At 43.7% G+C, this 23,267-nt stretch overlaps 1 protein-coding gene across 1 annotated transcript in view; it reads right to left on the bottom strand.

Annotated features, from left to right (window-relative positions):
* Positions 1–22,184, bottom strand: part of hectd4 (HECT domain E3 ubiquitin protein ligase 4) — a 28,783-nt gene extending 6,599 nt beyond the window's left edge. The window contains exons 1-61 of the mRNA XM_077600163.1: positions 21,460–22,184; positions 19,394–19,947; positions 18,594–18,683; positions 18,379–18,506; positions 17,737–17,845; positions 16,721–16,859; positions 16,462–16,632; positions 16,172–16,364; positions 15,934–16,095; positions 15,730–15,843; positions 15,508–15,648; positions 15,180–15,415; positions 14,937–15,079; positions 14,775–14,845; positions 14,585–14,690; positions 14,340–14,460; positions 14,138–14,266; positions 13,760–13,884; positions 13,521–13,674; positions 13,336–13,436; positions 13,031–13,229; positions 12,834–12,953; positions 12,659–12,763; positions 12,124–12,287; positions 11,307–11,552; positions 10,761–10,953; positions 10,516–10,620; positions 10,346–10,438; positions 10,098–10,266; positions 9,861–9,996; positions 9,643–9,787; positions 9,128–9,294; positions 8,909–9,055; positions 8,645–8,829; positions 8,371–8,524; positions 8,002–8,282; positions 7,742–7,928; positions 7,527–7,608; positions 7,247–7,449; positions 7,009–7,144; positions 6,568–6,750; positions 6,321–6,485; positions 6,059–6,228; positions 5,817–5,932; positions 5,637–5,740; positions 5,378–5,539; positions 5,130–5,278; positions 4,930–5,009; positions 4,641–4,804; positions 4,330–4,567; positions 4,103–4,239; positions 3,899–4,025; positions 3,664–3,801; positions 3,434–3,570; positions 3,198–3,358; positions 2,936–3,117; positions 2,652–2,857; positions 2,435–2,565; positions 2,136–2,341; positions 1,861–2,040; positions 59–1,455 (exon numbers count right to left, since the gene is read on the bottom strand). Of these exons, the coding sequence (XP_077456289.1) occupies positions 59–1,455; positions 1,861–2,040; positions 2,136–2,341; positions 2,435–2,565; positions 2,652–2,857; positions 2,936–3,117; positions 3,198–3,358; positions 3,434–3,570; positions 3,664–3,801; positions 3,899–4,025; positions 4,103–4,239; positions 4,330–4,567; positions 4,641–4,804; positions 4,930–5,009; positions 5,130–5,278; positions 5,378–5,539; positions 5,637–5,740; positions 5,817–5,932; positions 6,059–6,228; positions 6,321–6,485; positions 6,568–6,750; positions 7,009–7,144; positions 7,247–7,449; positions 7,527–7,608; positions 7,742–7,928; positions 8,002–8,282; positions 8,371–8,524; positions 8,645–8,829; positions 8,909–9,055; positions 9,128–9,294; positions 9,643–9,787; positions 9,861–9,996; positions 10,098–10,266; positions 10,346–10,438; positions 10,516–10,620; positions 10,761–10,953; positions 11,307–11,552; positions 12,124–12,287; positions 12,659–12,763; positions 12,834–12,953; positions 13,031–13,229; positions 13,336–13,436; positions 13,521–13,674; positions 13,760–13,884; positions 14,138–14,266; positions 14,340–14,460; positions 14,585–14,690; positions 14,775–14,845; positions 14,937–15,079; positions 15,180–15,415; positions 15,508–15,648; positions 15,730–15,843; positions 15,934–16,095; positions 16,172–16,364; positions 16,462–16,632; positions 16,721–16,859; positions 17,737–17,845; positions 18,379–18,506; positions 18,594–18,683; positions 19,394–19,947; positions 21,460–21,606 (10,884 nt within the window). The 5' untranslated portion in view covers positions 21,607–22,184. The remainder of the gene's footprint in view (positions 1–58; positions 1,456–1,860; positions 2,041–2,135; positions 2,342–2,434; positions 2,566–2,651; positions 2,858–2,935; positions 3,118–3,197; positions 3,359–3,433; positions 3,571–3,663; positions 3,802–3,898; positions 4,026–4,102; positions 4,240–4,329; positions 4,568–4,640; positions 4,805–4,929; positions 5,010–5,129; positions 5,279–5,377; positions 5,540–5,636; positions 5,741–5,816; positions 5,933–6,058; positions 6,229–6,320; positions 6,486–6,567; positions 6,751–7,008; positions 7,145–7,246; positions 7,450–7,526; positions 7,609–7,741; positions 7,929–8,001; positions 8,283–8,370; positions 8,525–8,644; positions 8,830–8,908; positions 9,056–9,127; positions 9,295–9,642; positions 9,788–9,860; positions 9,997–10,097; positions 10,267–10,345; positions 10,439–10,515; positions 10,621–10,760; positions 10,954–11,306; positions 11,553–12,123; positions 12,288–12,658; positions 12,764–12,833; positions 12,954–13,030; positions 13,230–13,335; positions 13,437–13,520; positions 13,675–13,759; positions 13,885–14,137; positions 14,267–14,339; positions 14,461–14,584; positions 14,691–14,774; positions 14,846–14,936; positions 15,080–15,179; positions 15,416–15,507; positions 15,649–15,729; positions 15,844–15,933; positions 16,096–16,171; positions 16,365–16,461; positions 16,633–16,720; positions 16,860–17,736; positions 17,846–18,378; positions 18,507–18,593; positions 18,684–19,393; positions 19,948–21,459) is intronic.
* Between the last annotated feature and the right edge of the window lie 1,083 nt (positions 22,185–23,267).

Genomic DNA, 23,267 nt, shown 5'->3' with positions numbered 1-23,267 from the left:
CACACAAGTAGGCATTAAAAAGATATATCCAATAGAAACAAAATGAGGTAGGACTCACCTCGATGACGGCGTAACCTTTGATCGGCCTCGCTGTGACCGCATTGCTTTCCTGCGAGGTGACTGTGTGCATTGAGCCTCCATCTGACACGGACGCCGTCTCCGCAGTGTCCACGGGCTCCCCAAAGCTGCCGAGACTCCCTAGGCTTCCTGTGCTACAGAGAGAAGTATCTAGGCTCTCTTGACTAGAAACAGTCTGGGGTTCATGGGAGCCCTGCTGGGGGTAGTTTCCAGCCGCCGCCGCAGCGGCAGGGTGGACAGCCGGGACAGGTAATTGTTCCTGATCGACGGAAAGTTCACTAGCGGTGCGAGAGACTGCCTGTGAGGAGCTGCAGATGGAAGTTTGGCTGGTGGAAGCGGACGCGCTCACGCTCATAGCTGGAGTCACGCTGCTGGAGCTGTCGGGACTCTCAGGACCGCCGCTGTGCGGGAAGGGGCGCTCGGATTCGGTGTTCACTTTATCCCCCTGAGGGCTTGGTACCCTGGCCCCTGTTTTGCTTTTCTTGGGGTCCTCTTCCTGCAGGGGGATGTAGACTTCGTCTTTGAAAAGCCCTCCGTGTGCGTTGCAAGCCCTGCGGATGGCATTTCGAACCACGGCCTCTTCGAGGTGTGTGGGGATACCCGAAAGCACCAAGAGGCGGCTGTGGGCTGTGGGACCCACCAGAGCCTGGCAAGCGTCTGTCACCGCATCGCTTGTCACACTCAACCCCTGGGGGTCTTTATTGGCCAGATGTCGAAGAATCATCAAAAGAGTTAGGCAGCGATGGAACCACAACATGTCTTCGGGTTTACTACTCGCCATGTTCAAGAGCGCGCTATCACTCTCCGAAAGACGGCCGCCGCTTCCCCTTTTACCGAAGACCACGGCGGCCACTGCGGCCGCCGCTCTCTCACGCTTCATCTTCACCTTCTTACGTTTTGATAGCAGGCTTGGGCTTTGTGGCGTCTGGCCAGGGGAAGATGATGACGATGAGGAAGAATCGCTGAGGTTGGGAGCACTGGTGGAAGTCAGGGTCCCAACTGTGGAACCTCCAACATTCAGAGGAAGAGTCACCTCTGTCACGGCTAGACAGACCTCCATCAGGGCATGAAAGTAGGTGGAGAAGCGACTTTGCTCCGCCGCCAGTGCCAAAGCAACACACCCGGATGAAGATTCCCCAGCCCCGGCTCCTCCCGCAGTCCATCTCTGGGTTTCTCGATCGTAAAGCTTCCGGAGTTCAGTCTGCAGAGCCATGAGTACGGCGAGGCAGGGGTTGAGTAACAGCGCCATGGAGCTGGACAAGCCAGAGGGACTTTTTCGCCTCTCCAAGTGGTGAATCTTCCGCAGGAGTTCAGCCAGCAAGTGAAAGCTGAGTTCTTTGATGGAGGGAGCCAAATCAGTGGTCCAGAGTAAACCGCCTATTATGAGCAAAAACAAGTCAGCACTGACAATATTGAAATATCGTCCATGTATTTAAACTCAAACCTCCTTGGGAATACAGGATACAATTATGTCTATCCTTTACAGTGGGAAACAACCTTTAAAAAAAAATCTGGAATCTGAAACTGATATCAGTTTCTTTTTCGCTACAGTTTACCCATTTACTGTTTTCATGTCATTAACTTAAACAACTCAAATAAAAAAAATGATTAACTTCTGGTTTTCGCAACCGACAATTTGTTAAAAACACGTATCTGGAACAAAAATTGTGCTGCCCGGTGTTATCTGTACTTTTTGTTACAGTTTTTGTCGAGGTGCTTTAATAAGCCAATATAACATGTATAAGCATAGAATCCCATTAAATGTTCAAATGTTGCACCTACCAAGCAGTTCTACCACTTGCAGCAGCACAGAAGACGGCACTGTGTCCAGCTCGTCTTCAGATCGCTCGTTATTCTCTCCCAGCTTCCATGTCAACAGCTGCTCAGCAAAGGCCATGGCCAGAGGAAACTCCAGAGGCAGGGAATGTAGCACCAATACAGCCCCAGGAGGAGGCGACACACCTGGAATCCATACAAAATCGGCATCTGATGATGAATTCTTCACTTCTATTTCTTCATAAATACCCGCTTCAAGGCATAATTGAATGAATACATACCCAGTTTAATGTGTACTTTATCAGTTGGGATAATGACAGAGGGGTATTGGTTAGTTGTGGGAGGAGGAGTAAGGCCTGTGTTGGCGGGTGAGGCATCCAAAGGATAGCAGACAGCCTCCATCAAATTAAGCTGTCCATTTCGACGCACTTTGTGACCCAGACCATAAAGCATCACTCTTGCCCATGGAGCCTTGTACAGACTAGAGCTAATAGGGAAAAAGTAAAGTTTCACATTTGAGCAGAGCATAATGAAGTGACTTGGGGGAAGAAAGAAAAAAAAAAGGGGTCCGTTTACTCACTCTTTGCGGCAGCCAAGTTGGCTCTCTTTACATGATACAATCACAAATGCAGCTCCTGGAAAGCTGACGTCCATGCTCACTTTCGACTCCGTTACAGGGAACTCCTCCGATGTAAACTGTTCTGGTGCTTGCTAAAAAAAAACCATCAAAACACATATCATTTCACCTTAGCCTGCATTTACACAGGTTCAATGAATCAGTGACGGGCAAAGCAAACCTGTAGGAAACAGCAGATCTGTTTAGTTAGCTCAAGTAAACTTTCCTCTCCTTGATGCAAGGCACGAGTGATGGCCACAGTCAGCCACTCCCGGATGGGTTGAGCATTTCCCTGATAGAATAAATCTGTCGGAGAACAGCTTTGATCCTGGAGGTTGTGAAGCACTGATTGGGCCAGGAGGATGGAACCAGAACTAATAGTGCCATCTAGAAAAAAAATAGGCGAATGTACATAGAATGGATCACACAGAAAAAGGTGCACTTCTACAATATTTTATCACTTACCGGGAAGAGGGGGAGCCAGCAGCTGGTTAGACAGAAGTTGCAGGTGCTCCAAGGTGATGTCTCGGATTGCAGGTATGTGGAAGAGACGTGTGAACGTGTGGGGATTTTTGGGGGCGTAGATGTTCAATAGAGCCATTCGGCAGTATAATCGAGCAAGAGCACTCTCACAGCGAAGTAGCTCTCTAAGATAATCATTGGAAAATAAATCATTGATTAAAAAGGTAGGGTGCTAGCAGAAAGCTGCAAGAGGGGCAAAAGATACCTGTGAATCTGAATGTTGCTACTGTCGAGTGAGACTAAACCATTGGATGCAGTTCTTCGAGATCCAGCAGGAGGGCGCTCCAAAATTTCGATAGGGTACCAGTACCTCACTAGCACGCCCTCACTGCGAAGGTATGTTTCCACCTGTACCAGTTCATTCAACTGGGGAAAAGACACCAAATTTAAATTTGACCCAGTTTTGCCACAAAGAAGCGAAACGTTAGGAATTGCCCTTACAGAGTCGACGTCCAACACTACTCCATGCAAACCAAAAGTTTTCAACATGCCCCGAATGGCAAACTTGGGCAGTGCTGTTCCGCCTGTAGTGCTGTTGGTATTATTGCTATCAGGACAGCGGATAACTACAGTTAAGCCTGTAGGAAGAAAGCGAAAATACATGAGAATGACACAAAGTATTAATAATGCGTTTGGACTGAATGAATGCTTCATGTACGGTTAAAAAGTACCTTTGCGAACTTTATCAATAGTGAATTTGTTGGCCTCATCTTTGATATCTTCTATGGTGGGGAGGTATAGGTCTCGAGGAATGCCGCCATTCTCCTCATACAAGAACTCCACGGTCTGTCTTGCAATATCAACCATGCCTGTTGTTATTTGAACACAGATGTGTCTTGATGAGAGGATGTTCCACTTTCAGGGAATTTCTATACGTCTTTGACTTCATATATGTTTTCTTTTTACCCAGCTGCAAGGCTCCTTTGATTTGGTCCAGACCAGATTTCCTCTCCGCTTCATTACGGAACCTCCTTCGAATCGTGGGGAACACTTTGGTTTCCCATGCCTTTACCAGCAAGGCATAGTGGTCCTCCTGAGATTGAAATGTAATGATGAAATATGGAGGAGAAAACGGTGACACGATCACGAAACGACAAGGAGCCCACTCACCCTGGGAACATCGTCATCATCCTCATCGTCACTCTCGTCATCTGCAATAGGCGGAGGGTGGGTATCGGGTCCAGAAGTGACCAAGTTCTCATAGCTCAGCTCCACCTTGTAATGGCAGGACAAGTCGCTGTTGTATTCTAAAAAAGACAAAAAACACTTTTATGTTGCCAGTCGGATGTCATAAACTCAGATGGAGTAATTGGGGAAACATATTTATATGTATATACGTTGCTGAGGGACCGCTACTGCAGCAATCCGACAGGGGGGTCCATGGGAGCCGGAGTCTGATGTAACGCTTGCACCTGCATCGTTATCGCTGTCTGAGGCCATGGCAAAGGGCAGCGCTTCAAAATTTGCACTTATTTCTTCTGCAAGATCTATGCACAAGTCAGCAGCATTCCTGTGTGCTTGGCCTTCCGCATATGCAAAAGGACGGTTCCCGAAGTTGGCCCGAATCTTGGAATTCTACAACAGAGGTCATTCTTTTTTTCTTCTGACTAATACAGGAAAATTGTGCCATTGGATGATATTAGCATACCTTTTTTTGAATGTGAACCAAGGGCCACATTCCACCCGCCACCTCTTCAAGGACAGGGTTAAGCCTTTGGCCACAATAGGTGAAGTAGACCCGTCCTTTTGGGGCCTGGCCAGGGGGTGGAGGCGTACCTTCTGAACGCTCCCAACCTATTCCAGCCACATCACCTGGTTTGGTTGGAAAATGCAACACGTGTGGAAATCAAACATTCCCAACTCCAGCTGTAGAGATTCCACTATGTTGAGGAATCTCTTTTGCTGAATATAAATGCAAAACAAAAAAGCTAACCCACCAGGAATTAGAGACACGTCGAGCCTAACGCTCTTCCACTGTAGCAGACTGGAGCCATTATAATGCACTGCCCTTCCATTACTGCAAAAGACAAAAAGCAACACAAATTGATATCAAACTTTACTCTCACCTAAGAACAGTGTAAAAAAAGAACAACTAAGACAATAGTCCCCATTGCATGTGTATAAAAGATCAACTTACTTGTGAAACAGACATGTCCCAACGGGGTTGGTCCATGCTCCATCTCTCTTTTCGGCCTCAGTGGCAAAACCAAAGGACACAATGGGGCCACTGTCCTCCTCAGAGTCTCCATAGGAGACAACTTCTACCTCCCAATAAAAAGAAGGTGCCTATGAGGGCAGAGAATCGGAAATTAAAAAACAGTCACGACTCGGTAGGCAGAAGGCCCCCAAAAATTCTGATGATGATCTTAGCCACTTCTGTTCAACCTGAATTGGTACAGGAGAGGTGGCGTAAATGAAGGTGCCTCTGGGGAGCCCTCCTCCGGCACTGGGGTCAGCCAAGAACGTAACTGAGGTAAGACGGGAAGAGAACATGCAGGCCCGGACAGGAGGGAACACTCGAGACGGACACCAAGTAATTTCTTTGGGCTGAGGAAACAACAGAAGAAAATACTGTCAGACATTGTTCTAAGGTTTTACATGAATGCCTTTTTAATAATTCAATGTTAAACCCAGGTAACTCCACCTGGCGTCTGTCTGTCTGAAGTGGTGGCGGCGGAGGCCGAGCACAGTCTCGGTAAAGCATTCTCACTCTTTCGCACTGAGCCTCAACAATACCAAGACGCTCTCCTGAGGAAAGAGGGGGAAAAAGACACTGAAACTGAGCATTACTGACTTAAAAGTGAAGTGTTTAAAAAATTCTTACCAGGACTACATTCTTGAGCAACCAGGTTGAGCACCTCCACAGCTGCAGGACACTGCTGTATGAACTCTTCACAAAAGGAACTATCCTCCAGGAGCTGCGCCATGACCAGGCATGCCCTGAAAACACATCATTTAATCACAGGTAGCACTTCAATCCTATGAGAAATTGTTTTTTTTTCTGAAATTACTACTGTTCATAAGAGCACAAAAAACCCTGAAAGGAACAACTGGTTTGTGACGAACCTAGTTCTGATCTCAGCAAGCAAGCGAACTGCGGCCATCACTGGACTAGCTCCATCTCCAGTAGCTGGCAGAGAAGTATGAATAGACAGACTGCCTTCCTGTGGCAGAAGCATGGATTGCACTGCTTGCACGACCTTCTCAGTAATTGACAACTTGTATAAGGGTAATGCCTGAGGATTGGGCAGAAAAGATCAGACCAGTATCAGAATATTGCTGTCCGTTAAGCGATTAAGATGATTATGCTACAGGGAGGAAGACTTACCTCAGATCTCGGTGTACATAGGCGGGATATTGGTACAGTCAGCACATCTGAGGCTTTGCAAGCTCTCCTGTAGTCGCAAGAGGGGAATTTGACAGTTGCAATGCCCTCCTGCTCATTGATGGCCATCACAATTCCCACACTGCCCAGCACTCCTTTACCTATCACCTGGATATATATGAGGTACATACTGAAACATGTTCATAAATGTCATAATTCCCAAAAGCTATTAAGAATTTGCATCCTTTACCTGGACCTCAGACCCTATTTTAATTGTTTCTTTAAAGCCTCCCAAAGCACAGAGTGCAGCAACCGCTTGCCTGCCGATGGCCTGAAGTTTAGCTAGTTTCCTGCCACTGCTGCTTCCAGTCTCCAAAATACTCTCAGCATACTTCCCCAACTGAGGAATGAACATCAGTGCCCTGGAAAGCACCTAATATAGACCAATAAAAGATTCATCATTGATCTTAAATAATATCCCAAATCCTGGCTGCTAATTGTCCATTCACTCTGACAGATAACCTCATACTTTTTTTTAAAATGTCTAATTTCTAATGACATTAATTTAAATAAAGGTTGGTAGACATAATTCTGGGTTAGTTATCACCTTGTTTTTGAATGCGTGAAAACCTTTAAACAGGCCCTTAAAAATCTCAATTAAAAAAAAGCATCAAACATTGGGAGGATTTACTTTTTCAGCAGTGCTTGTCCAAATTTGAGCTGTGTTTGACTCTGGCGCAGTAAGCAGACTGTGCAACAAAGCAATAACTTCAGAAGCCATACTGTTGGCAACATGCCCACTGATGAATGGCCTAACAGGGTCCGACCTGTAGGGGGAACACAATTTCAATGAAAGCTTTCAACATGATTCAATTTGTCTCAAAGATTAGCGACACACAATATATTGTGCCAACACATGTTCATAGTACCTGGCCAACTCGGTGTTTCTGTCCCTACACGCAGATGTTTGAGCACTTTTCTTCTTATCGCCACTTGTGATGCCCCCCGCGCTCTCTAGGGTCAGCGTCTCTATAGGCGGACTAACACTCACTATGAGACCAGACTGAGCCCATTTAGTGGCCTTTCTCAGGGCAGCTGCTGCTTCCTCGGTGATCACCTCACAGTTTCCACTCTAGAAAAAGCCACAGACCTCTTAACTACGCAAAATCAACCCACCCACCCCCCAAAAAAGTATATTGTATGTCTTACTTTGGTCATATCTCTGTCCATTTTGACAACCTTTTCCATGTTTGCCCCAGTGCCGAGTCGGAAGGGGCGTCCCTCTGAACTACTACATTTTAAATTGGGGGGAAAAAAGGCCACTTGTTTAGAAAGTTGGTGATGGAGACTGGAAAAATGTTTGGTAACCTTACTGAGGTTCATAAAGCTAACTTAATCTTCAGCATTTTCGAGAGCGATCTTACCTAAGAAGTGGTTGAAGAACCTCATGAGATGACTGATCTTCTCTCTTGTGAATGAAGATAGACAGTTTACCATCAACAGCCTCAACTTCTTCCCCAACATCTTCACTCTTCAGAGCTCCTTTGGAACTGGCGCGAGACAGACCAGTATCCGGCTCCGAAGAGCTGGGAGAGAGCAAGGTCTGGCAGCCTGGCAAGGAGTTGACCACATCAGTATAAGACCCCAAACTATATGTTGTCATTTAAGGACAAAAGACACCAACCTGGTACCACATAGTCTGCCAGCTTGGCTAGCAGCAAGGCAGCAATACGTGAAGCGGGGTCATTAGCATCTTGTTGCTCTGCATCGAGTGTGTTTATAGAAAAGCTCCATGTGGGTAGGGCCACATTACCGCAGTCCTCAACGCTCATAAGGGGCAAGGCAGCTCGACAAAGCTGCAGGATGATGAGAACCAACTTTGGGGAAGGTCTTTGGTCAAGCAACAAAGACAAGAGCTTGGAAACACAGGCTGGTTGGCTCAGGATAGCTTTTCCTATGTTGCTCCTGAAGAGAAATACAAAAAGGCATTTACTGTTTATAAACACTTAAAAAAATATTCAAAAAAAGCACACAACTACATGACAAAACCTACCTAGAAAGGTCATTGAGAAGACTGAGGACATCTTGTAAGGCATCATTGCCAGCCGCTTGATTCCCACAGCACTCTGTAGCTCTGGCCAAATGATTAGTCAGCAGACTGGATACCTGCCGAGCCAAACCGGAGTGCACTCCATCTGTCGAGCCACCTTTAATACAGTGTAACAAAAGAAACAACTGCTAAAAAGTTTCAGAGTCTCTTAAGAAATAATGAATTGTGGGGGGAAAAGGCTAAATTACAAGAAAATACAATTTTATATTAACCGTACCTTCCACTTTCTCCCATTCAATACAGCGGTTAGCAAGCACCTGGAAGGCAGCCCAGGCCATGGATGCCACTTTTTGCTTTTTGGTTTGCTTTTCATTTGAGCTGCATTCCCTCTGACCACTCAAGCTACATAAGCTGTCCATGAGCTGAACCAGCCCACTTCGAACTAGGCACTGTTCCTCACTCCTAAATGAAACGTGAAATGAATAAATATGGGGAAGGTTCCCCAAAAAGAGGATCATGGGAGAGCAAATATATCTCTTGCCTTGTGTAGGGTATTGTGCAAAGCAAGCCGATACTGTTGGCACAAGCAATAGGGTAGCGAGCACAAAGGGACACGACAGACGTCATGGTCTCCCCAAAGGCTTCTTGCACTTGCTTGACCATTCCACCACAGGTCAGCTCCTCAATTCTGTGTAAATTAATAAAAAACGGGTTAAAAAAGGAGCGTAAGGAGGAATGATTGTTTTTACTCTTTTCTTACCTTGGGCCTCCTTGCAACACCATGGTAACAGGCCCAACCAGGTGGGTGACCCCACCTACTCTGACAGCAGCCGTGAGTAGCTCTCTCATATGAACAAGTGCCTGCTTTCGTGTGCTTCCACGACGCCAACGTGTCTGTGCAGCAGACAGGAAACTGCTGCTTGACACCTGCAAGGAACAATCAATATTGGCCATATTCACTGATGGGAAGTAACAAAGTAAAAAGGATTTTGCTCCTGTACTTAGGTACAATATTTTTCAGGAGTAATTAGTGTCATTGCTTATTCTTGGCAAATGGGTTGTGTCAGTCTTATCAATATACGTCGGTAAAAAAAAAAATAATAAACACGCACAGTGAAAAAGAGTTTTTTTCCAGTTATTTTTAAACTTCGAAGACTGGTCAATCTCATTTTTGTCTATGGTAAAAACATCTTTACATCAAGTACTTTCTCCACTTTTGGCCAAAGGTCATGGACATTGGGAAATTGGATAAAATAACTAGGCAACAAGACTTACAGCTTGATCAGGTGCAGTGCCGATAAATGCAAAGAGCTGACCCAGGAGAACACTGTATGTAGGTTTGTCTCTGCTGTCCTCAACAGCCACAGACTGCAGCAGTGTAAATGAGCTACTGCGATGACTGGTTGGGTGGTGTCGTCGCCTTCAGGAAAAAGACAGAAAACCTTAAACTTTTCAAATTTCAAAGTGTTATCTTTAAAGAAGGAAATGCATACCTTTGAGTGGCATGTGTAAATTCCAGATCTTGATTAGCAATCATCTCTAAATCAGAGGGTGCAGACATGCTGCGCAGGAAGACAGGCTGCTTCACAATGGAGATGACAGTTTTGGCATCTGACACTGACTGGGAAGCTTTAATAGACATACGAGAATCAAATGTGCTGCCCAACAAATACTTCAAACACTTTGAAATACAGTCTCATCTTTATTAAGAATTAAAAAGTGCTTTCTACCTTGGCCTGGTGTTCCAGTGGGTGTCGTGGTTAGGCTTCGGCAATGTGGCGCAATGGTAACGTGTAGCAGTAGCGCGGTACGATTCATAAGACTCTTCACCAGTGCTCTTGTTTTAGTGAGTGGGGTGCTAGTTTTAAGGTGCATGGTGTTTACCTCATGAAAGAACTTCTCCCTGGTGGTGCCAACATTAGATGTGGTTATAACTCATTCACCCCCAAAGAGACAACACGACTGTATTTTAAGTGACTTGCCTCAATCCGAGAACAACATTTTCCAAGTCATTAAAATCAAGGGAGACCTCTTTCAGGGAACAAAGTAGTTCAAGCTCTTTGATCTTATTCTGGATAAATAAAAATAAATAACCGTTATTTTTCTAATTATAATGCAATGTTTTAAATGCGATGTTGAACACTTTACCTCAAAGAAATGGTAGTCGTGAAAGAAAGGGGTGTTGTTATCCAATTTGCCATTTTGGGCCTCTTCTACCTCATTCTGCCATTTCTGCTCCAATTCTGCTACACTCTGCAGCCAACACAGAAGACAATCATATGAAGTTTCCTTTCGTGAAGTTGATGCATTGATATTGGAGCTGGTATTCGTGGAAAATCTTGCAGTGAAAATGATTTTTGTTCATCTTAAACTAAATGAATGCAAAATCTTACCTGCAGTTGACGTTCCATAGCATTTATCTTCTTAAAAGTCTCTGCCATGATCTTGCAAACCAGGTCAAACTCTTCTGCATGCTCTTCACGGTACTGGTAGTTGAATAATGACTGCAAGCCGTCCACCAAGCTGAGATGCTTTATGACACATGACACTATAACCTCCTCCATAACATCTGGTCGGATCACCTCTCTTTCAGAAATGACAGTCAAGGACATAAGCATGTAATATTCCACTATGTATAATATATTTTTTAAAACGAGCCCTATAAATAATAGAGGCAACATATAACTACATTAAATCTGGGCAATATAGCAATAAATATTGACAGTAAATTATGTATTGTCATAAATTCCTTATATTGTCACAATTGTGTCAAGTTTAACAATATGAAAATACTGAAATCTATAGCGCTAATACTTCTTAAAGAAACATTGCGGAAAAACTATTAAATGTCCGCAGTGGTGAATAAACGCTGCAAAATGGATTGCACTGAAATATGAAGATTCACATGCAGCCCATTATTGGGGGGAGATAGTCCTTACTTAATGCTGGGCCGAAACTGTGGGCGAGCTCTTCCAGAAATCTCTCGCAACTTTCCCATGATGCCAGGTGGGAGGCGTATGCGCGGCAAGTCGAAGTAGGTGCCTGATGTAAATCCTGGAGGCGGAATGAGTACATCAACAGGGTAGGTGAACTCCTGGTCCTCTTCGATGGTTAGTGGCAGAGGAGAAGGGCTTGGGGTAAGGGCAGGAGAGAGTGCACCGTTTGCTTCCACCTGCCATTGACACCTGAAGAAAGAAAAGTCAACATTCTGCGTAAATTTAACACGTTTTCCAAGCACTGGTTAGATCACGTGTCAAAGTGGCGGCCCGGGGGCCAAATCTGGCCTGCCGCATCATTTTGTGTGGCCCGGGAAAGTAAATCATGAGTGCTGACTTTCTGTTTTAGGATCAAATTAAAATGAAGAGTATAGATGTATATTAAATTTCCTGATTTTCTCCCTTTTTAATCAATAATTGTAATTTTTTAATCAATTTTTTATGTGTTTTTAGTTCTGAAATCATTTTGTAAAATCTAAAAATATATAATAAAAAAAGCTAAAATAAACATTGTTTCAGATGTATAAAAAACTGAATATTCAGGGCTTTCAATCCATTTATAAAAAAAAAATCTAAATATTATATCTAAAATGGTCCGGCCCACGTTAAATCAAGTTGACGTTAAAGTGGCCCGCGAACCAACCCGAGTCTGACACCCTTGGGTTAGATAATATTTGTGTACTCCGGGAGAAACAACCCATATGATAGATTATCATATAAAACAAGAATCTAAATGTTGCACATTGATTTAGTGCATCACCTTTGCAAAAGCTTTGAGCAAAGCAAATCGTGGCAGGCGTCCTCCTCTCTTGTCACCTCTGGCCCATTATATAGAATGCGCAGCATTGAGCACGCTAGCACAGAGAGGCCGAGTGCCAGGTCTGCCAGGAAAGGGAGGCCTCCAGAGACATCCTCTGATGATTCCTGAAAAGATGACGTCAGAAAAATATATTGGAGTCATTGTGTTACAAGGGCTTGTCGGTAATAACTTTTGGATCCCAATTCAAGTCCTGCTGAAGAAAAATATACAAATGGCCATAGTTGCGTGAACTTGTGTATGCATTTTGCGTTATAACTACTCTTGATATTTATAAAGTGATTATATCGCTGGGTATTCTAATTGTGGCCCTGGAGAAGCATATAAAATGACCTTTAAGCTCATTTCTGGCAACAAATATGGATCTTTCTCTTTCCCCCAGGCTATGGTATTATAATAAACATTTTTAAATGGGAATTCCATATAAGGAGTACTAAATGTAGGGATAGTAAGAACCGTCAGCATTACTGCATTTTACCTGTGCTCTAACAGTGCAAGAGAACCCCCACATTGCTTTATCAGGGGTGTTGTGCTCTCGTCCACTTCTCATTTCAAATGAGAAAGTCACTGTGTCACCTTCAACCTAAAAAAAAGACCATAAACGCAAGGAGTCAAGACTAAAATTATGGATCGCCATTTATTGTTTCCATTACCTTGACAAGATCCTTTGGCCATCCTGTCCCCAAAACGCTGCGACTGCCATAACCAAGAGTATTTCCTCCATATTCTGTTACTTTACGACTATTGGTGTTGGGACCGGCATAAATAACCAACTAAAAAAATAGATGACAATGTAACCAGAACAATAGCGAGCTAAGCGAAAACTAACTCCACTTTGTTTAATATTTACCTTATCATAATCGTATTGAGAAGAGCAGCGAGAATCAAAGCGAAGGTACAAGCAGCGAGCCCCTGGAATGTGCACGGTCTCCTTGAATTTATAGTTGTCCCTCACAGGATGAACAGTTTCCACTGTCTTCCCCGCAGCCCAAGGGGCGGGGATCTTCAGTCCTGTCAAGAATCCAGGCTCCTCACGTTCATCAAGAATTCTGTTGAAAAAGGATAGGGATTTTCTCAAAGACTTTTAGCTAACACATTTACATACTCTATTGTCCAAGCAGTACTATTTGTTTCTTGGCATTACATATAACATACTTGTCATCAGCAGCAGAGGTCTTCATCCCCTGGCCAACACCTCCCCCCAAAATCGGCTCCTCTGAGAAAAGCGGACACTGAGTCTTCAGTAAAAGAGCAGTCTGTTAAGAAAATGAAAGGAGAATTTGTATTATCCTATTTCAGGATTTATTGACTTTTCTTTTAAAGGACAAACTGGAACAAACCTGACTGGTGTATAAAACCAGTTGCACTAACTGAGGCATGAGGGCATCAGCTAATGTGAGGGTTTGCAGGTTCGGGTGCATCAGAGAGGTCAGCAGCACGGGCAGGAGGTGTCCTAGCATGGTGGCCTTAGTTACCTGCTCCAGACCTTTTAGCCTTTGGGTAACAAAAGAAAATGATGACTCTGCACAGTAGCCATTGATTAGCTAGCAACTAGAGGAAAAAGAAAAAAAAAACAGACCTTGTTTCTTTGTCAGCAATCTCACTGTTAATAAGAGCTGTTGTCACCCACTGCAGCGTCTCCAGTGCCTCATCACATCCCACCAGGATTTTGGTTGCTAAGGAGAGAATACTGCCTTGAAGCTCCTGAGGACACCACAGAGAAAAGGCCCACACTTCGGTAACACTGCAAACACTCCAAAATTTGGATCAACTCTATTGCTTGCATGCTATGTTTTATTGTGATCCTTACAGGTAAAACACATACATAAAACTATAGTGTTTATATTTCTGTCATTATGGATAATATGCATGAATATGCTCCTTCACTGATTGCATTGAGTGTAAAAAAAAGACCATCTCATCAGGAAAGGAAGGGGAATTTTAAGGGGATGTTTACCTGTACCTTCATTGTTTCCCCTTGTAGGGAGCTGTCACTGTCATCGCTATCATCGGGACGAATAAGAATAGTGTTACTGAGAAGGTGGTTCTGAACAGCCATAAGATAGCGCAGACAAGGAGATACCACCTGCAGGGAAGAGGACACATTTGAGCAAAGACGCAAAGTTGGATCAAATTGTAGACTGTGAGCATAAGCATACAGGCACTGTGGAGAGCATCTTCTGGAAGTCATCTCGCGCCACGGTCTGACATTTTGTAATGAGAAGGCAGGAGTCTCGAACTACAGTCTTAAGGATGCACTGCAGAAGATCATCACTGAGCCTGTATTTTAAAAAAGAAGAATATTTTTTGGCATTTATTATTGAATATTTTTGTGGTGATGATATCTAATATGTAGGAATTGGGATACTAAACACAAAAAAGTAGCCAGTAAATGTTCAATTACCGGTAGTGGTCATCTTCTTCACTTCCAAACCTATTTTTCTGCAGTTGGTCAGCCATATTGGTGAGAATGACATCCCGAAGCTGGGACAGACCACTGTTCCTTTCACCTGTGAATGAAATGAACAAATGTTACTTATGAAGGACATTAACATTGATTATCTGAATTTTCAAAAATATCTTCATTTGATCACCTTCACTTAGAACAAGTTTCAGGAGTTTGTTGAGTTCAGCCTCACCCTGATACAAAGTATTCAGGCCTGAACTGTAGAAAAAGGTCAAAAATTGATATTTTCAAATTCATGTGTATCCAATTACAATCGAGAAAAATATATGATATTGACAATCATATTTACCTAATGGCCAGGCACACCTCTCTCTGAATCTCCATCCCTATTTGATCTGCTGGAGCCATAAGTAACTGCCACAAGAGTAGGCCTGCCCTATGTACATTTTCTCTGTTTTGCTTTGACTGAGGATTAAAGAACCTAAACACAACCTGCAGAAAACAAACCATGTACACACAATAACTTGAAAACTAATAATTAAATGAAAAAAACGTACTGAATACATCATGGTCAATGTCGAAGAATACCAACCTGGAACACAACCAATATGCAACGGATAATGCTGGTATCTCCATTGACCATGGCCTTCTCCATTATATCACAGATGCTGCTAAAGTGACTGGCTTCAATAGGATGTTGTTTACCCAGCAGGACACTCAAGGGCAGGCTATTACTGCTGGCTGCTATCAGGTTAAGTTGGTGGACACACATTGCACCAACATGATGAAGTAGCTGGTTAATCACCTCACTTGTGTCTACCATTTCTTCTGTGAAATAGTCAAAACATTGGGAAACAAGGGAGAACGGTGAATTGTCAAAACAAAACAAAACATAGCTACTTCAAGCACTACTTTCCAACCTTTGGGTTCTTTTATGACATGGCTTACACCCAGCCTATGGCACACATGATGAAAGGCTTGGTTCCCGGGATTACACCACTGATCTATGTAATCACTAGAGCAAGTCCAGATCAAGTTGTTCAGTGAGTCGTAACATGCTCCTGAAAAACCACACAGCAAAACGTATTTTAGTTAGTCGAACTTATTTTTCCACGGAGCTATCGTGGCAAACGTGTGCTCACCAAGTCCCGCCACTTGGGCTCCTCTGCCTAGGGAGCTCCCAGGAGCATCAATGAGATCAGCGCGGCTGCTGAACTGGCCATCAGCAAGGTTGAAGACTAAACTGGAGGCTAATACTGGAATAAAAATAAGACCTTTTAATGGACAACACCAAATGATGAACCTACGGTGCTATAAGAAAAATATTAGTGACAATGTGCTCTTACTTTTCAAAGAGGACAAACTGCTGGTGCCGCCAAACAAAGAACGAGTCGCAGAGCTCCCAGATACACCAGGAGGTGGGACAAGCATCACCAAGTATGTTCCACACACATACATTGGGGTCTTCCTCAGAGTCTTCAGCGGGAGTCCACAGCTTGTGTTGACAGCTATAGAAATGACAAATTATGTTACGAGAACCAATAAAATCTTTGAAAAAAACTCGATTTTTAGCGGATTGATTACCAGATTGCTCCTCTTTCACAGGGTTGGAGATGGTAGAGCCTGTGAGAGCAGCCAATGTGGCAGAATGTGAGGCCCGAAAGCGAGACATTCGACTCAAAAGAAGCTCATTCAAGCACTTGGAAGACTCGCCTTCTTTGCGAGTCAGAATAACTCTCTCCTGCAAGATGTCTGCAACACACAGTCCTGTCTGTATCTGCAGCACAGACCAAAGCGGAGAACCCATCAAGCACTGACATCAGAATCTAATAGTAATCTGTTCATTTCTGAATAGCACAAGGAAAAGGACTCACAGAAAGATGAAAAACATCCATAAAAACAGAGTGGCCTTTCTGGGTCTTCTCGTTGAGGCTGGCCGGGGACCAAACCCAATATAGGTAGGTACCATCGGAGCAGAGATGCAGCGTGGTCATGCTGCTGCCCACAGAAAAGTGATGGGCTGGCATGGGTACAATCTGGCAAACCTAAAAATGTCAACGCAAAGAGAATTGTTCATGCTACTCTTTCATTAACTTACCAGCTTTCGTATGGGGCAGTTTGAAAGCACGTTACCTGTAAAGTGAAGGGGTCGATGACCTGGCACAACTGATGAGGCTTGGCGTCAAAGGCAGAAGGGCGGTGGAGAAGACGACCACCGCTGTACACCACCCAACCTGGCTCCAGCTCCTCATTGCGACAGTAAACAAAGCCCCTGCAGTAACACAAAGTTTTCATTTTTACATTTTGTACAACTGAAAAAACATTTTTGTGATAAAACAGTCTTTATTTACTTGCCACAATGTCTGAAAAGCTGGACTATTTTAGCTAATTGATTGTGGATGTGGTTGAGGTCGCTATCGTTTATAGTCTAGTCCACATGTGTCAAAGTGGCGGCCCGGGAGCCAAATCTGGCCCGCCGCATCATTTTGTGTGGCCCGGGAAAGTAAATCATGAGTGCCGACTTTCTGTTTTAGGATCAAATTACAATGAAGAGTATAGATGTATATTAAATTTCCTGATTTCCCCCCTTTTAAATCAATAATTGTAATTTTTTAATCATTTTTTTCTGTGTTTTTAGTTCAAAAATCATTTTGTAAAATCTTAAAATATATTTTAAAAAAGCTAAAATAAACATTGTTTTAGATATATAAAAAACTGAATATTCAGGGCTTTTAATCCAGTTCTTTTAATCCATTTATAAATTAAAAAAATCTAAATATTACATCTAATATGGTCTAGCCCAGATTAAATGGCGTTGACGTTAATGCGGCCCGCGAACCAACCCGAGTTTGACACCCCTGTTCTAGTCAAAGTCCAAATGGTTAGTTTATTAATTGCTTAAGATACGTGTTAAACAAGGAATAAGCCAGTGTAAGGTTGCACTGAAAATATCTATATAAATTGGATTCAAGCACATCTTGCAATAATCAATAGAAACCATTCAATCAGGACCTGACTCCAACCAGACAGGAATCCAGTTAGGAAAATACAGGAAATAACGCAGATGGATGAATGAGATGACAGATATTTTTAGCATCTTACTCTTTTTTTTTTAGAATGCTGTCGAATAAAGGCAAGTGTTATGTTACCTCAGTGTTCCATGTAAGCCAGAGCCGAGCTTACTGAGTCCTTTCCCAGAGGAGTTTGTGCTGTACAGATAGAGTCCATCTGTAGCGAGACAGCGCCCAAGGTCGGTGTCTGTAAAATATAGGACAAAAAGAATTACATGGCTAAAAAGGGCGAATTCTGAAACAAGGGAATTAAGATGTCATCTGCCGGTTGTGTTGAGCAAACAAAGAACAACAAAAACAGATCAAGTAAGCTCGATAGGACAAAAAGAATTACATGGCTAAAAAGGGTAATTTCTGCAACAGGGGAATTAAGATGTCATCTGCCGGTTGGTTTGGGGCAAACAAAGAATGACAAAAACAGATCAAATAAGCTCGAAATGATTTTGTGTTAGCTTCTCAAGCAATTGCAAAATTCTTACTACCACTGATCACTTTCTTTTACTCTATGAAGCCATCTTATCGATCGGTGAGTCATCACTGCATCGTCAGCTTTTTACCGTGATGAAAATTACACTCTGCTTATACCGTAACGCTGAATGGCTTCCCTTAAACATTCAATTGTTGTGCTTTTGATCAAACATCTTTAAGTGTGAAAACAATAATTTTAGGGGGGGGAAAAAAAGAGTTTAATAATAATTCTTAATTTAATTGGGTCTTCACCTTTATTCTCAGCTCCTCCGGCTGAGTTATCAGGTGTGGGTAACATATCCTCAAAACCCCAGGACACACTGTGTTTCCCCCCCAGCAAGCATGACGAAGAGCCCGGCCCTCCTTCCAAGAGTAAAAGCCTGAAGCAGAAATGAGGGTTATTTCCATGGCACGAAAGCTAATTATACAGTCATATTTATGGGAAAACAAGAATAAGGCGTCGTCACCTGTACAGGACATCTGACACTGGGAGCTGGCCCAGATCCGATTGTTTCTGAAGTAGGTGCACTGTGTGGATGAAGGTCTTCAGAGATCCTCTGGGGAGAAAAAAGAACCAAAATTCAGACGTGGAAATGTATGATGCGTCCCCAAAACAACTAAATTCATTTTAATGGCGCAATGATCACTGTTTGAAGTTTGTATTTTTTTTTTCTGTATTGGGATCCATGTTGAATCTCAAATACGTTAAAGCGAAGCGCATATTATATATAAACATCATTAGTTATAGTGTCATTATAGCTGATGTAAATTATTTGTCCAATATGATCACATGACAGGCGAGCATTTGGTTCCTGTAGATATTCTCAATGTTGTTAACTAACCTCAATGATATATATATATATATCATAGGGCAACAAGGAGTTAAAATCCCTATCAGCTGAACAGAAAATAGAGCTCTGGTTTTGACAACTCAAGATCAGTTGTCGCCAGCAGAAGCACACACAAATCCATCTTATGTAAAGTAAGGTGTCACTCGCATGACAGGCTGCTGTGATATAAAGAATCTTGTACTGAACTGATACGTTTTAAAAGATCACCGCATACTGGGACAAAATATAAAAAGTAGGAAGGTCGTGAAATGTGAACCTGCTGCAATTCTCTAAATTCTACCAATGCAAAAAGCATCCACGGTGACCGTTGTTCAATGGTATCAGCCACATAACCGCTTTGATGATGAGACAGACAATTGAAAAATAAGAAAACCAAAATGTGTTGAGTGAATGAATTTCTCTGGCCTGCGCCTCACCTGGCACAGGCAAGCGCAACCAATGCAGCAGCAGCATTTTCCCGATGTCTGGGCGTGTGGAGAATCTGCATCTGTGTCGCTCTTTGTGTTTTGCCGGGCTCCTGATCACCATCTTCCAGCCAGGAGCAGAGTAGCCCTTCCAGGCCATTCAGGCAGTCGGCAGGCTCCTTGATGAGGCTGAGCGGCTGGCAGTCCCGGAGACAGGCCAGCAGCACCTCCGCCGTGACACCACAGAGAGCCGGGTCACTGCGGGTCTGTGACTGAAGAAGGGGGAAGACCAACAGCAGGCCGACACGGGAGGTAAAGGGAGCCTGCTCGGGCTGCTGGAGCAGACCTTTTCTTTTGAGCAAGGCCAAGGTCTCCTCATCAGCACCCCCAGTTCCTTCTCGCTCCTGTTGCTCCTCCAGGGCCAGCTGCCGCTGTGCCCCCCACAGCCCACGCAGAGCATTTAGTCTGTATTCCAACAGGCGGGCGTAAGCGTTACTTTGATTCCCACAGACTGCACGTAGACGCTCGGCCAGCTCGGCTGGGTTCTTTGTTTCAAATGTCAGAATCTGTCATGCAGAGGAGAGAAATCAAAAAAAGATTACACTGGAATAAAAGAATGGAATAAATTGGCCTAGTTCAAATTGTTTCCTAAAAAACTAAAATCAAATCTATACCTATAAAAAGGTAAGACATGCTCATGACTACAGTTCTTTGCACAAGGAAATAATGGTCAGGCACAGCAAAGTAAAACCATATACCATATGTGCACTTAGGCAGCATTTCGGATATTGATTCGCGTGTATGGCCTATGGACGACGGACAAGGGGAAAAAACTATTATGGCATTTAGCAGGCACTATTTGTATTGATTACCTTACACTAACTCTACTAATGTTACAGTAAAACTTAACTGGAGTTTTTCCTTTTGTGTCTTGTTCTGAGAAATACTGCTTCTGATAGATAAAACGCAGTCAGCACCACTGCCCCACAAAAAATGTAATGAATGATCATTGGCAAAGTTGAGGAACACAATTTAGCAGTTTTGGTACAAGATGTTTGGACGATTTAGAATAGCCATTTTAGAAAAAAAGTTGTTTAATATATTAATGAATACAACTGAAAACTCCCATGAGCAGAAAATACACAAAGGGAGCTTGTTAGTAAACAATTGATTACATTGATTCCTTGAAGCCCTAAAAGGTAAATACAACCTTTATTTTTCCTTCGTTGTAATAGCGTCTGAAAAAACGATTGTTTTGCAGGGATAATTTAACAATAAAATAACAATTTCAGCACATCCAGGTGCATCAATTTCAGTAATAACGAATTGTATTAATTTTAGAAAGAACATTCAACGCTTTGCCGATATGGGTGGATGAGTGGTTAGCGCGTCGGCCTCAGCGCTCTGGGGTCCTGGGTTAAAATCCAGGTCGGTCCACCTATGTGGAGTTTGCATGTTCTCCCCGGCCGGGCCTGCGTGGGTTTCCTCCGGGTACTCCGGTTTCCTCCCACATTCCAAAAAAACATGCATGGTGGGCTGATTGGACACTGTAATTTGCCCCTAGGTATGGACGTGAGTGTGCATGATTGTCCGTCTCCATGTGCCCCGCGATCGGCTGGCCACCGAAATCAGCTGGGATAGGCTCCAGCACCCCCCGCGACCCTAATGAGGATAAAGCGGTTCAGAAAATGAATGAATGACTGAACGAACTTAGCCGATATAGCTAAAAATTAAATACATATGAAAAGAAAATTGTTTCACTGCAACGAGAAAATTGCCCACTTATATTAAGAGGCGCCTTGTAAAATAACGATGGTTTCCCTTACTTTTATTCTGAACGAATGGAGCGGAAACACGCGCAGTGACGGCCACCTTGACACAGGTTCGATAAAAAGCAGGGCAGGGGAAAGTTGCAAACGTTAGCGCTATCGTTATCGTCAAGGGTGTGTTGCCGCAGACAGTCCAAAATACATTCTACATAATGAACAAAAACAAGCAAAGCCCGTCGCTGTCATACGTCCGCGTTCCTTTCATAAACACTTGCAAACGAGCCGTCATGGGCGTGTGACTCGACTCACCTCCTGCTCGGTGTCCCCCTGCTCCGATACTCCAATTTCACTGGGCAATTCGGCCAAATCAGTCACCCGAATGAGTCCATCGTGGAGAAAAATGGTTTCCTCCTTCACCGAGAGCCACTGGGAGGAGTCCACAGCACCGGAGCCCATCGCTCTCTCCTCCGACGGTGATGCCAATGGGATCGAACATTAAAAATTCAGAGCCAGAATGACAGAAAACGCCCTGGCTACGGCTTCTGTACAAGACCGATTGACTGCTGGCCCAGCCCGTCCGCTTTGACGACGGTCTATTGACGAAACGCACCGTGCTAGGCTACGAGCTAGCGGACCGCAGCCAGACGGTGAAAAGCGAGCGATGGCAGGTCGCGTTCACATCGCATGTCGGCTCCTTTCCCGTCCGCCGAGCCGAGCCAAGCTAGCAGTGGCCGCCGCTGCTAGCTGTCTGCCTCGCAAGGCTTACCGTGCGGCGTCGACTCGTTAATGTTGCCGAGCAGAGTGGGCGTGACACTCACACTAAAGCTGTTATCGTGCCACGCCTTTACAAAGTCAGTCGGTTCGGGGCGGATATCGTGTCTGTCATCGCTGATTTTAGTCCCCCCCAAAAAATGACGGCGACCCCCCAAAAGACGCTCCGTACGTGTGGCTCAGCCACTGTTAAGTGGCCGAAGACGATAATGAGAATCCGAGCTGTCAGTGCGACGCCATGTTTTCAAGGCCAACCCGTTTCTCCCAGCATGCACTGCAGTTTGTAGGGTCAAGTGTTGATAGTATGTATACAGTACTATAGCGGAACGGTACTTCACTTTTGGGTTAATAATGCTTTCCTAAAATACCATGGTTGATGTAAAATCAATGTAATACAAGGCTATGAGAAAGTTTGGGAACCCCTGGCAACTTTCATTTAGAAATCCTTGGGTGTAATTTCAATATTCCTTCATTTTCACTACCGCTTATCCTCCTAAGGGCCGCGGGGGGTGCTGGGGGCTATCCAGGACCACTAGCAGGTGGGGGACGCCCTAAATTGGTTGCCCACCAATCGCAGGGTACAAGGAAACGGACAACCATTCCCCTCCACACTGATACCTCGGAGTAATTTTCAGAATAGGAAGCCGTAGCACTCGGAAACCCCACGCGTGCCCTCAGACTCAAACTAACAACTTTTTAGGCTTTGATTATAATAACTTTAATACATAATGCATCAAGACCCCCAAAAAGGCTGACTAAAAGTGCATTAGGACGTTTTTACAATGGATTTCAATCTGTTTATTATGAGTTTTACTACTTTGACAGAGATTGATGATGGATAGACAAAATCATGATTCTGAATTGTATTTCTATACATACTTTGAAAGACATTTGATGTTCCTTAGGGTATGGAAAAAATGCAGGAAATGTAAACCCTATCAAGTTCATTGTTGTCGTTGCATCTTTAGTTAATATAATGCATGTCGGTGTCTTTCCAGCCTTGAGCCAATTGCATATAAAGGCAAGTAGAAATTCTTCTTTTACTCATTGCCTGAATTTTGCACTTCACTGATCTTCTAAGAGCTTCAAGTAGGTCAGAGGCTTTGTTGTCGAACAGCTGGAAAAGGGAAATAGTGCTGCAGCAAAACTAAAGTATCTGTAATAAAAGCAGAATTTGTACCAATGGTTGTTTGAGTTTAACATTTAAAGGAGTCTTTTATTTTTTACTCTTGTTTCTGTTATTCTCTGTTCCTATATATTCTACCTTATTTTCCTGTTTTATGTATAGCACTTTGGAATCCCATAATAGGATCTTCTTCTGAATGTGCTATACAAATAAACTTAAT

Source organism: Stigmatopora argus, chromosome 5, assembly GCF_051989625.1.
Source record: "Stigmatopora argus isolate UIUO_Sarg chromosome 5, RoL_Sarg_1.0, whole genome shotgun sequence".
In the NCBI taxonomy this organism is placed as follows: domain Eukaryota; kingdom Metazoa; phylum Chordata; class Actinopteri; order Syngnathiformes; family Syngnathidae; genus Stigmatopora; species Stigmatopora argus.
Note: the sequence above shows the minus strand (reverse complement) of the source record. Positions and strands in the feature narration are given on the sequence as shown.